The sequence below is a fragment of the Calonectris borealis genome, chromosome 11 (assembly GCF_964195595.1).
Source record: "Calonectris borealis chromosome 11, bCalBor7.hap1.2, whole genome shotgun sequence".
NCBI lineage: Eukaryota > Metazoa > Chordata > Aves > Procellariiformes > Procellariidae > Calonectris > Calonectris borealis.
In genome coordinates this window covers 1985507-1998787 of record NC_134322.1, presented here as the reverse complement: position 1 = coordinate 1998787, position 13281 = coordinate 1985507, and the positions used below count along the sequence as shown (strand labels likewise).

Sequence of the window (13281 nt, the reverse complement as noted above, 5' to 3'; positions counted from 1 at the left end):
GAGAGATTAAGCCACAAAATGTCCTGACTGGTGCAGCTGTGTCTCCTACCACCTCCCAGCTCTTTATTAGCTTACAGGCAAACTTGCTTCTCCTTTTTTCCCCACTTTCTGGGGGTCTCTCCCTTACCTTTTTTTAATCTTATCCTTTCCTTTTAATACACCTCTTGTCTCAAGTCTGTGGGCTGTACCACCTCAACTCTCACTAGTTTAACTGTGGGAATTAGTCCTTTGAGATGAATGGAAGTGAGAACTGGCTCCAACAACTATTGATGAGTTCACCTTTATGTGTTTATTAGCTCTGTCTTGCCTCTTACTGTGGTGTTCCTCCATCTTCATGGTGAACGAGCCACATTTGGAGTTTTCCCTACCAGTAGACTACAGCAGAGATTGCGATGTGAGAGGAAATAAAGACCAAGTAACGTGCTAGCTCTGTGGGCTGCAGGGACGCGTAGCTGCCGGTTTGGGGATGCTACTGGCATGGAGGTTGCTATGTGTTGGTTTTCTTCTCTGATCTTAAAACACAGGGTGGCAGAGCTCATCGGCACCTCCGCAGCAGAGCGGCAGCATCTTTCCCTTCCCCTTTTCAGGCTGAGATGTTGGGTGCCAGGAAGTTGCAGAGATGGAGGATGCTCCGTGTGTGCAGGCTGGGGTCACGCGGGCTCTTGCATTGCCCCTTCCTTGCATTGCCTTTGCCAGAAGCCCATGGGGGTGCAGCCAAGCATCCCCCAGAGGGGAAAGCTGCCATTCTGCCACGTCCTGGGGTTGTGGCTGGCTGGAGCCCGTGCTGCAAAGAAACTCAGCCCAGGGCTGTTGGGAAGCTTTCAGGGCACCTAAAGCCAGCGTGGTGAAATAAAACACTTGAGGTGTTTGTGACTCTTCATGGCGTGGTCTGTGTGTCACGTTCTCCGGGTGTGGACCTCTTGCTCGATGAAGTCACTCCACCAGAGTATTCCTTCCATCTTTCCTCTACGGGGTTAACTGGGAAAGCAACTGAGCTGGTCCCAGTAAGGTCTGAAGAAGGGCTCTCCACATCTCAAACTTCTCCCTAAAAAGTTTTAGCTGAGATTCCAGCCATCCCAAAGAGTTGAAGCAACACCATCTCACGCTTCGTCCATAATTCTTGTAGATAATGACATATTTTATTCCTGTGGCCCCTGCGTTTGCTGGCCTTGGCCCCGCAGAGTGTTTTATTGCTTCGAGCTAATGCTGCGAGGATTTATTGTGCTTTATTTAGCCCGGTGCTGCTTCATTGCTCCGCTTGGTGCCATCCTAACCCAGCGACCACCAGCTTCCTGGGCCCCGCGTCAGACCCGCGCTCGCTCTCCGTGTGCCGATTGCCGTCGTTCACCGCTGCGGCTGGCGTCGGGCTGTGCGCGCTGGTAATTCCCACATGCACGTCACCCTCCCCCAAGGCTCCCCGGCAGACCTACTCTGATTACTTTGCAAGAGCTATGAAGTTTAGTGTTGCAAAAACTGAGCTGCTTTTGAGTGATTTGGAGTAGAGGTTTTCATCATCTGTGATGGTTTCTCCTGGCGATTGCTTTCTTTCAGTCATTTATGTAATTGCGGTACTCGGTTTCCTGTGGATTTTTATACTTCATTTGAGATTCATCTGAAGATGGCATGTTCCCATCTCTAGGAATGTGGCCAGATTGAGACATGAGCTGCCTAAGCTGGCTGCTGAAATGGCAGGCCATATTTTTGTTTCATCCTGAGATGCTGTTCTGATTTTCCGAGGTGTCTAAGACACAGTCTTCCAGTGTCTGCAGTAGCCGTATAATTCGTGGCTGAGAATATTTTATAGTTATCCCTCTTTCCATCGTACTTAATTCCCACAGGAGCTTCTCATGAAGACCTGTTTCAGTTACACTTAGGTGATATTTTCATTTCCATGCGGACTTAGCGCTCCAAATGACACGCACTAGCACGTATGTGCATGAACAAATGCCTCTCCGTATGGACGCTGTGAGTGCTGCAGAGCCTGGCGCCCGGTCCTGCTGCATCTGCAGGCACAGAGCTCAATGGCCAAGTAACAAGAGGAATTTAACACTTGCAGGGATATTTTTTCTAGGTAATTTGTAGGACCATTCCTTTAAGGGATGCCTGTACACAGGGAAGGGCGTAAGGTTTCCAGTGATGAAAGTCAAGGACACAAATATAAGTGAACGTGGCATTCATACAGCTGGGTGTTTTCACATGCGAGTGGCACGGTTCAGTCTCTGCCCCGCAAACCAGGTCGTTCAGGTGCTGAACACAGACTGCCCTTACGCTTTGCTTTCGACAAAGGAGAGTATTAGGTTGATGCATGTGAAAGAGGTGCGCGAGGGGGCTATTAAAGAGAGAAACTTTAAAATTAAACAGATCACAGACCTTTACAAGCAGACTGGTAGATTAGTGTTTTTGTCAGAATATCTTTTACCAAAATGTCATTTAGAAGTTGAACCGCCTGGCAGGCCGTGCTAGAAAGGAGCTGGTTCAAAACACAATGAGCTAATGGAACATAAAAAAAAAAAATCAGTATTTTCAATGAGTGCTCGGCTAAGGCTTCAGTAAAGAGTCTGGGTTCCCCCAGCCCTCCCCTCTCTGTATGCACAATGTACGTGGATGATACGGATCCAAGAGGAAGTTCACTGGTTTCAGTCACTGCTTTATTGCATTTTTATGACTGTAACCACAGAATGTTCCAATGTATTTTTTCCAAAAAGATTTCTAAAAAAAACAAACCTTTTTGGGTTTTCACGGGAAGGGTTGTGTTTATCTTGGCTAACTCTGCCTATCCTGCTTTCCAGGGCCACCCATTCATCGTGCAGTACAATGATGGGAATGCAGAAGTTGTGTCCATGTGGGTGTGCAGGATGCTTGAGGAACGGCGATCGACCCAAGGACCGCAGTGAGCTGGGCTGGCTCACAGCAAGGCGCAAGACAACAGCTCACCCCGGACTAGCAGCACCAGCCCCGCGCTTCGGACTGGCAGTCTCTCTGGGTCATATTTTACTAAAAATATTTTCTAGAAGCATCAACAAAATCTTTCAGGATATTTGTTGCTGCCTTTCCCTCACCACCACATTAAGGAATTTTCTTCCCACGTTTCTTTTGTCGCTGAGCAATTTAGTGTCCTCAGATTATCTTCAGTTAAAGTGTACACAGCCTTAAAGCAAGTATTTTATATCTATATTTTTTTGTTCTTGAATGTATTGTATATTTCCTGGCTCCAGAGTATTTTTTAACTGTTAGTCTTTTGCTACTGTACGAATGACACGCTGAGTGTTCAGAGGATTTCGTAAGGAGTTGTTGGCTGTATTTGAGCGCAGACATCCACAAAATGCTGGTTTTAAATGTAAAACAAAAGCAAACAAACAAACAAAAGAAATATCTTGACTTGCCCATCCTGCGAGGAGGCGAGGGATTGCCCTTCCAGGGTAAAAGCACGGCAGGTAGATCAGCATCACGCTATCAAATGGCCGGCGGGGCCTCTCTCCGCTCCCGGGCGCCTGCTGCTGCGGCTGGGGTTTGCTGGGGGGCCAGGCAGGAGGGACAGACACAACGCGCTGGTGTGTGCGAAGGGCATCCACGCGCGGGCACTGCAGGCTGCTCCGTAAATGCAGAAGGGTTTTGCTGAGGTGGAAAGAGGCGAGGTGAAAGAGGACGGCGCTCTCCTGGACGGGGAGTAGGGGTTCCGCTGGGTGGGCACCAGCCAGAGCCGTGCACGGCCGAGGTGGGCTGTCGGCCGCTGGCCGCAAAGGGAGGGCAGCCCCGGGCACGGGGAGTTTGCAAAAGGCAGCAGCAGAGAGGGGGTGAGGTTCTGCCCCTGCCGCAGGAGGGGGCTGAGGGCCGCGGCGCAGGCTTGCGCAGCGTCCCACGGGCTGGGGGGGCAGAGAGCCTGCGCCGAGGGGCCCCGGCCGTGCTGTGCCACTTGCCCTCGCGGCCAGAGAACAGCCTGCAGGGTTTTACTTCTTGTCGCAGCGGTTTGTGGCTTGCGTGGAAGCGTCTTGCCTTTCTCAGCTTTACCTTCATCACTTGTTTTCTTACGTCGGAGTCGCTGCACGATGGATCAAGCAAAGGCTCCCAGGTTTGCTGTTACCGTAAAAGAAAAAATGATTGCAATGTCTCTGCTGTGTATTTGTTACTCCTGCAATTTCTGTGAACGTTTCCACAACAGACTGACACAGGTTTGATCAGTCCTTGTGTTCAGACGCTTATTAAAAAAACAAATACAGAAAAGAGGAGGACGGTGAAAGGCAGAGCTGGTGTGTGTGACTTGGGTGGGGGTGAGGTTGAGGCTCTTGTTTGCTTGGTTTTGCATTAGAAATAAACTTTTACTAAAAAAAAAAAGCTCAGGTAGTTTATTATATACCAGCAGCTTAAAAAAACCCACGCGGTGAAAAATTCCTCATGAACAACTGCAAATCCAAAATGTTACTTTGGAAGCAGCCTGGAAAAGACTTTGTTTCCTTCCTTGGAGGGATAGTTTGTCTTCTTTTGAAGTATAGAGGTTGCAGGCATGAACTTATAGACTAAAGTTTGTCTTAATTGCTCTGATGTCACAACCTCCCTGGCAGATAACAGTACAATGAATGAGTCAATGGCCCCCATACCTTCAGGTCCTTTTTCTAAAGTGAGACAAATTTCTTCCCTGTGAGCCAACCAGACTATAGGCAGCTCTTCCATTTATTTATCTCTAACAGTTTGCATTAGCTTTCTCTGGATAAAAAGTCTCTCCCTCGGATTTAGTGAAAAAGTCAGTAAACCCAAGGCTTTTCCTCTCGCTTTCTCTGGCGGGGAGGTCGGGAGGGGAGGACGTCACCCTGAAAATCTGTGCGGGATGCCAGCTGATGGAAACGTGAAAAATCTCCTGGCTAACAGGCTGACAGTGTTATAATTCACTGGCATGCGTATTAACCTTGCTGTCTTCATCAGTATACTTAATCAATCCAACAATTATGGGGGAGGTTTGGGGCCTCTATCATCTTTCCTTCCCCAAGTCCTTGAATTCGGTGCAGCCGGGGGTCTGCTCGGCGGTACCGCTTCTGCCCCGCTCCGCTCCCAGCGCCGGGTTAATGCCGTTTTTGGGGGGATTAAGGCTGGATGGGAGAGGGGAGCGGGCAGGTTGGGGAAAACCCGGCTCCCCATGGGCACGGCCAGCCTTGCTGCCAGCCCGAGTGTCGAGCGGCAGCGAGGTCGGGCCTCCCCGACTGCCACCTCCTGCCCTGGAGATGGTGGCTCTGCCGGGTGGATCCCCATGGGAGGTCTGGACCCCACAGCCCAGTCTGCGTTGCTGTATGGGTTCTACTGGGGTACCCCCCCGGCACAGCACCTCGCTTTCCCCTTCCAACCCGTGTCCTGGCCCTGCTTTGCACGCGCGTGTGTGCAAACCCCTGGTGCCCACAGAGCCCAATTCAAGCCATTCAGCCCGATTCTCTCCACCACCCATCAGCACCAAAGGGCAAAAGTAAGGGGAAGGCAATAAAATTGGGCCAGATCTGGGCAGATTTAGCTCTGCTGGGTGCCCCCACCCACATCAAGCAGCTCCCCAGCAGGTCTGCACCCAGTCCTGGGCTCCTCTCCCTGCAGCAGGTGCGTGCTGACCCCGTGTCTGCGCCGTGCGGGGCAGCGGGAGCCGGGGTGACCCTGGCGTGGGGCACCCCGATGCGGTGCAGGGTCCCCCCAAACCCCGCTGAAGGGGTGGGTCCCCCTGGGGTGCAGCGCTGCCAGCAGCACGACGAAGCGGGGTCTGCTGTGCTGCATTTGGGCTTAGGAAATCCTGCCTCGGCGCGGGGGCTGCGTGCCCGCAGAGGTGACTTTGAGATCACCAAGACACGTGAAACGTGCCGCTGCGAGCTCAGCCCCGGGCTCTGCCGCCAGCCTTGCCTCTAACGTCACCCCGACCCCGAAACCTGCTCCAGGGATGGGAAACGAACGGGCAGGGAGATTTTCCCAGCTGCCAGGCAGGGCTGGAAGCGCTGGGTGCTGCGCAGGGGCTCAGCAGTGCTGCTCTCCACGCAGGCAGGAGCTGCGCTGGAGCCGGGGCTGCCTGGGGACGTTGTCCCTCTCTCCTCCTTCCCGCTGCAACTTTTTGGAGTCTGGATCAGGGCATTTCTTCTCTGAAAAGCTTGCAGAAAATGCAGCAATATTATACCCTACAGCTGAGTCCTGCTCGGAAGACGGCGTGGGGGGGTGCATAACAAACACATTCATTCAGCAGGGGATGCTATAGATGTGCTGAGTGACCCCCCATCTCCCCCACTCCCACTCCTCTTCCCACCAGCTCGTTCAGGGACTCCACCAGCAGCCCCACACCAGTCTCACCGCTCTGTCTCCCCTCCCTGTAACCTCAGTCATGCTGGTACTGATAGACCCAATCTCCAATGGGAGTGCGTATGCGGGAGCTCACAGGCTCTGGAAGAAACTGGGTATGTCCCGTCTGTGCCAAAATTTCCCATGTTTTCCGCTTTTCCCTACCTGTGAGCCTTGCCAGGCCATCCTGAGATGAGCCCAGGGTAGTTTGCCCTTAAACGCAGCACAGAATTAGAAAATATTTTGTTGTATCCTGTGGCCAAATACATCCTGCTGTCAGCTTTGCAAAGGCAAAGTGTCAGTCTTTGTTTGCCGAGTAACAGCCTGAAAAGCGGCGTGTACGTGTGTGTGTGTGTGTGTGTGTGTACACACGCATACATCTGGCAAAGAAACCAGAAGTGGGGAATTGCAGCGGGCTGCGGCTTCGGGGGCTGCGAGTGGTCCCCGACCCGTCCCTCTCTCTGGGCTTAACGTCTGTCGAGCAGGGACGGCAGCGGCCAGCGATGCGCTAACATTAATAACTGAGCAATCACTAGAAACAGCTCTTAGGAGCTTCATTTGATCCCTTTGATATCCGAGAGCATAAGCAAACGGGAGGATTGATCTGGGAGTGGCGTATGTGTTTTCCTGCCTCGCAGAGCTTTCTGGTCCAGCGGGGAAAGTTTACCTGGAGGCATCAACGGAAAAGGGATGGACTGCAGGGATCCGCCTCTGTGTTGCAGGGAGCATGTGGGCAACGTCTGAAGCAAAACCTGGGAATTTGGGTCTTAGCTGGGAAAAAAAAAATCCCTAGTCCTGCAGGGAGCAAAATCTGCTGATGGAGAGCGATGGCTTTGGGATCCCACGGCAGAAACCGCTGTCTGGTGACAGAGGGACTTCGGCTGCAGGTGGGAGGGGGGCGATGCCGCTGGGGCAGACACTCCGACTGTGCTCCCCCTGCCCAGCGCTGCCTCCGGGCAGGACAGCCCAGGGGGGGCATCGGCGTCCAGCCCCACGGGAGCTGCACCTTAGGAGCCTGCACCCTTGGCTGGTGAGGAAGAGGAGGGAGGAGGCAGGTCGGGGGGCTGCAAGAGCCGAGATACCCCAAGCCAGCGCTCCGCTCCAGGGGGACTCCCCAGCGCAGAGAGGAGCTGTGGGTGGCTGCTCTCCGCAGCGCAGGGGTCCAGGGCACACAGAAACACCCTCGGCCTCTTCGGGGAGCAGCAAATCCTCCTCCTCCGCAGGGGTTTGAAGCAGGCGGCCCCCGCGCTGCTCCCTGCGAAGGACTTCGAGGCTGCTCAGCCTCTTGGGGACAAAGCATCTTTGTGCAGAGGCTCTTCCTCCCACTCCCGTTAAGACGTGCAACCGGCAGAGATAAACGCGTAAGAGAGCCGACAACACCCCCAGGGACCCGTCCTCGCTCCGCTGCCAGGAGCCGGCCCACACAGGCCTCGGCGCGCCGACGGGGCCGAGCTAAACACATCACAAGTGACCCCCAGCTCCTTGAGAGCTGCAGAAGAACCAGCTCTGGTCTCTCAGCTTCTCCGGAGGGTGCTCAGGAGACCCTCTTCAGCCACGTGAGGTTATTTGTGGGTGACTCCTGCCCCACAGAGCCCGGTCCCTGCCTCACCGCTGTCCTGAGGCTGCCCCGTGCCCTGCGGGGAGCCGGGCAGGAACCAGCCCGAGCCCCAAATGCTACAGCTCGGTGGGCACGATGTCCCCGCAGTGGGAGCCAGGCCCTGGGGACCCCCAGGGGAGGGGGAGCCGGGACCCATCGCATGACTGTGAGGTCCCAAGCTATAGCAGTTATTTCAGGATAATGCGTCTTCAGCCTTCCCTGGGGGACCCCTCAGGCTGGGGGGCTCACAGGCACCGTGGGGCACAAATCTGGAGGGATGGGGGGACTGTCCCCTGAACTTGTTGGCCTCATCCTGCTCCCCCAGCTCACCAGTATTGCACCGCTGCACCAGGCTGCCCGGCCTGGTCTGGGAAAGCCTAATAGGGAAAAAAAAATTTTAAATCTCTAACTATATTCAAGTATTTTGGTCACATTGAATAAAAAGAAGGTTGTGCTTTAAGAAAAGCAAAGCTCAGAGGCCTGTGCCTTTCCCTGCAGGAAGCTGCAGCGGGAGCGCTGCGGTGCGGCTGCCGAGGAGCTGCGCTGACCCGGGGCTGCTTTACCTTCAGTAAAGGGTATGGCCATAAACTACAAGTGTGCACTAAGGACAGGATTTATAGATTGAGCCTTACCGGCTACTGGAGCGGCTGCTGCTTCGCCGGTACCCCACGGCGGCTGCTCTCGCCGCCGAGTCCTGCAGTGAAAGTTCAAGGTTTATAAGTAGCCGGTCAGCCCGGGAGATGTTTAATGGCAAATGGATGTCTGGGGCTTTTACAGGCAGGAGGAGAAAAACTTCTCTGCAGCAGAGACAGAGCTGCCGGCCGGGCCCCGCGCGCAGGTGAGCGCAGCTCTGTCCTGGAGGGCCGCGGTACCCGGCTGTCCCCGGCACGGCACGGCCTGGCAGGGCGAAGGCAGAGTTAATTGCTGCCCTCGGCTCATCCCGCTCCATCTCCGGGAAGGCGCTGGTTTAACCTAATCAATAAAGTCGTGTCTATTGATTGTGTACGTTGCGGTCCTCTGCAGCCCCGCCGCCCCGCAGCCGCTCCGGCCGAGGGAAATTAGGCAGATTTAGAGCCGGCAGGGACGGCGCGAGGGGGGCCTGGGTGGCCAGAAAGGTGAGGGGCCGCACTGCCATGGGAGGGCTGGGGAGTCGGGGGACAGGGGACAAGGTGACAGCAGTTGGGGGGGTTGGACCTGAGGCACATCAAGGGGTGCGTGTTGAAGAGGGCCAGGGTGTGTGTCGGGGGGACTGAGGGTGCACGGGGGGGCACAGTGGGATTGGTGGAGTGCACAGAAGGGGGGACATGGTGGGAGAACCGGGGTCACAGACCAGGGGGTGCAAGATGGAAGAACTGGGGCACATAGACGGGGGGTCCACGGTGGGAGAACCAGGGTGCATAGATGGGGGGGTGGGTGCACGATGGGAGAACCGGGGTGCATAGACCAGGGGGTGCACGGTGAGAGAGCTGGGGTGCATAGACGGGGGGTGCACGGTGGGAGAGCCGGGGTGCACAGTGGGGGTGTACCAGGTGTGGGGTCAGTCGTGCACAACCAGGGCACTTGGAAGGGGCCCCGGGGCGCACCGAGAGGGCCCCGCGGGCTCCCCGGGGGTGGCAGGGCCGGCGCCCCAGGGGGTCCCGATCCCCCCTCCCCCCCCCGCCACGTCGCTGCCCGTCCCTGCCCGTCGCTGCCCGGTCTCCGCGGGTGCTCAGCACGCCGGGTCAGGCGGAGTGTGCCCGGCCTGCAGAGAGCCACCGCCCTCTCCCTTTGTCAATGTCCAGTAATTAAAATGTCACCGTTTAATTTTCAGGCCTCTCGGAGCAATCTTTTCCTAATAAAGAGTCTAATCGAAACGCTCCTTCCCCCGCCTCCCCGGGAAGGGCCGCGGAAGAGGCTGTAAAGGCGCAGAGCCGCTGCGGATCGATAGAGAGAAGCCCGGATTGATCGGCCTCTAAAATTAAATTTATTGGGGTCATGGTTTTATATGGTGCTGATACAACTGTTAAATGGGGAACATTCATTTCCAATAGGAGGCGTTTATTAAACTTCCACTGAATTAGACCGCCGTGATTTATGTGGCAATCTCGGCACAGCCCTCCAGGAGAGAGGGGCCTTTCGCCGCCGTCCCCGCGTGATTATTTATTTATACACCCGTGACACGGCTCCCTAAGTTTTAACCTAAATTATCCGCCGGCCTCGCCTGCCAGCGGCACCGGCCCGGGGACGGGGGGGTCCCGTCGGGGCGCACCGCCCTGTCCGCCGCCTCCCCGGGCGGGCTCCGCCGCGCTCCTCCGCGCCTCTCCGCGCCCCTTCCGCGGCCGCGCACCCCGGACCGTTGGCGGGCCCCGGGAGGGCGCCCGGGGCGGTGGCGGAGCCCGCAAACGTCCCGGTTCTCGCGTGCGGCGATCGTTGAGCGTTAATTAGAAATTCATTACAATTAAAAGCCGCGCGCACACGCCTTAATTACATCTGATTTTTAATTCCGAATCCGTGTTTACACAGTAAGCGAGACGTACCTCCTGATTATCCCCAATACTCTTTATACTGTACTAATTATGTAAATTAAACCTAATTAACTGACAAAAACTGCAGTCAATTCAACTGTTAAAGATACGGCGGCTGCGAGGAGCGGGGCGCCGGCAGGGAGAGCGGCCGGAGCGGCGGGGCCGGAGCGGCGTGGCCGGAGCGGGTCCCCGGAGCGGGTCCCCGCCTCGGGGCTCCGCGCTGCCGCACCGCCGTCGGGGCGAGCCGGGGGCCGGCTCGGCCGCTCCGGGCTCCGGAGGAGCTCTGCGGGCACCGGGGCAGCCGCACGGCCCGAGGAAGGGCACGGCGGAGGGGGCCGGGGCAGAGCCGCATCCTCCCGGAGTCCCCCCCCGCCGTGCCGCAGGAGCGGCCGCGGGAATGGGGGGTACCGGCTCGGTCCGCGCCGCCGCCCGCTCCCGGTGCCTCGCAGCCCGGCGTGGCCTCGCAGCCGGTTCCGCAGCCACTGCGGGTATTTAACGCCGTGGGATCACCCGAAACCCGGCGGCGAGAGGGGCAGCGGGGCTTGGCTCACCGCGCGTCTCACCGCGCCCCTGCCTCCGCCTAGCCGGAGGATGGGGGGGGAGATAAATAATTAAAAGGCGAGGAATAATTACCGGCTCGGGTTGCGATCATTGCGGGAAGGCCGCGCCGCAAGGCCCGGCCGGCAGCACCCGGTCCGCGTCCCCCGCGACGGGACGTCCCGGGGGGAGCCGCGGCCGCTGTCCCGCGTGGGAGCGTGGACCGAGGTCGGTTCAACCGCGGCGGCCTGGGGAGCGCGGAGGCGATGGGTAGCTCCGCACCTGCGTTTCGCTCCGCGCCGGCTCCGCCGCATCCTCCCGGCGCCGCTGGTGATGGCGAGGAAGGGGGGGGACGACACACAAAAGTGATAGCTGGGGGCGATCCGCGCCGTTATTAACTTCTGTTTGATCAGTGTAATTGCGCCGATCGCGGCCGGACGCGATGATTAATTACAGTTTAATTAACGTGGCCGTGACGAGCGCTGCATGCGGGAACCCAACCAGGGCAGGGACGCGGCTATGGGCCCCCCGCCACGCCGGCAGGACCGGCGGCCACCGGAGTGGGGGGTCCCCCCTCCCGCTCCGGTAGCCGCCGGTCCTGCCGGCGTGGAGTGGGCCCCCGTGGGGAACGAAAAAACACGGGCGCGCCCCCCTCCCCCCTCGCCTCCCGGCGATTTCGTTGCCGCCCCGATGTCCCCCCCTCACCCCCGCGGCCGCTCCCGCACCCGCGCCCCGCCGGCGGAGCGCGCATCCCGGTGTGGGGGGGATGCGCGGTAGCAGCGCATCCCCGATTTCGATGGGGCCCCTCTACCTTCCCCCCCGGGCTCCTCTTTTCGTTGCCGCCCGCTCCCCACGCAAACTTTCAACGAGCATCGCTCCCCCCGGGGACGCCCACACCGCGGAAGGTGAGGAGGGGGGCGCGGAGAGGCGCGGAGCCCCGCGCAGGTGCGGCCCCAGGCTGATCCCCGCTCTTACCTCGGGCTGCCCGGGCGGGTCCCCGCTCGGTGGCGGCCCCCCACGCTCCCCCCCCCCTCCCTCCCCGTTCCGCCGTTGCCTTAAAGCCGCGCCGTGATTGACTGGAGCGCATCGGTGATTGACGGCCGCGGGGTCCCGGAGGCAGTTAATGTAAATATGCTGGTGCTAAGTGGGTGTGTCTTCCCGTTATTTTAGCTGTCACCGGATCAATGTGCAGCGTCTCCAAGTACGGATCCGGATCCTCCCTCGGTGGCGCGGCTGGTCACTCGCTCTTGTTGCATCTCGCCCGGGCGGACGCGGCGGCGGCGGCGGGGCGGGCGGCGGCCCCGAGGCGTCGGTGAAGGGCGCGCCGCTGCCCGCCCGCCCCGCGCCCCGGCGGCTGCCCGCGGTAAAGGGCTCGGCGGGGACGGGGCCCCCCCCAGCTGATGGCGGCCCCGGCGCCGGGCTGCGGCCCCTAGCCCCGAGGAGAGCCTGCACGTCCAGCCGGGCTCCGCTGCGCGGTAAGTGGAAGCGGGCGGCGGATGGAGGGGATGGGGACGGAGGGGGGGTCGGGGCGCGTTTTCCGGAGGTGCTCCCCGTTATTTCGTGTAATTACCACGGAAGCGGCTTACCGCCGTGAGCCCTCCCCGCTAAGCCAATTTGCCTGGCTCGCTGCTGCCCTTCTGCTGCTACGTGCTGCGGGTCCTGCCCGCCCGGCCCCTAATCCGCCCGCTCCTAATCGCCTGCCGGAGACACGACAAAGGGGCTCCCGGCCAGCCGCGCCCGCCGCCCCGCTCCGCCCGCCGCCGGGCACCGAGCGGCAAGTTTCGGCCCGCCCGGCCCGGCCCGGGGCTCGGCCTCTCCCGGCCCCGCCGCGGCGGGACGCGCCGGTCGCATCCTCCGAAGCGTTTCGTTGGAGCCCGCCCGGGGCTCGCCGCAACGGGCGGCCCGGCACGGCTCGGCGAGCCGGCACAAAGGGAAGGGACGCGGCACCTCCCGGGGACCCGGGGCGGGGGGGTGCCCCCGTCTCCCCCCCGGGACGCCCTTGCCCCGGGCGGCCGCTGCCGCCGGCTCCCGGGGCCGCCCGGCCGCGGCTCCGCGCCCGCCACCGGATGCGGCGGGGCTCGGTACCGGCGGCGGCGGCGCGGGGGATGCGCTACGGCTCCGCCAGACCTCTCCGGCCGGCCTGCCCGCGGCGGGGAGGGTCCTGCGGCAGCGTCCGGGGGGCTCCGGGCCGGGGCCGGCAGCGCCGAGCGGGGAGCAGCCGGGCCGCGGAGCGGGGCTCCGGGAGCTGGCGGGCCGGGCGCGGCGGCGGGCAGCGGCGGTGGGGCCCCGGGAGCGCTCCTAACCCGCGCCTTTCCCCGATTTTGTTTTGCAGGGGCGTTTTGGGGGGGA

The 13281-nt window shown here is 59.4% G+C and overlaps 1 protein-coding gene across 3 annotated transcripts in view; it reads left to right on the top strand.

Moving 5' to 3' along the window:
- Positions 1-4651, top strand: part of MAP2K5 (mitogen-activated protein kinase kinase 5) — a 140769-nt gene extending 136118 nt beyond the window's left edge. The window contains exon 15 of one of the 3 annotated variants that reach the window (XM_075159717.1): positions 2790-4651. In XM_075159717.1, coding sequence (XP_075015818.1) covers positions 2790-3153 — 364 coding nt within the window. In that variant the 3' untranslated portion in view covers positions 3154-4651. The remainder of the gene's footprint in view (positions 1-2789) is intronic. The other 2 variants (XM_075159716.1, XM_075159715.1) reach the window with 2 other exon arrangements.
- Positions 4652-13281: the final 8630 nt, after the last annotated feature.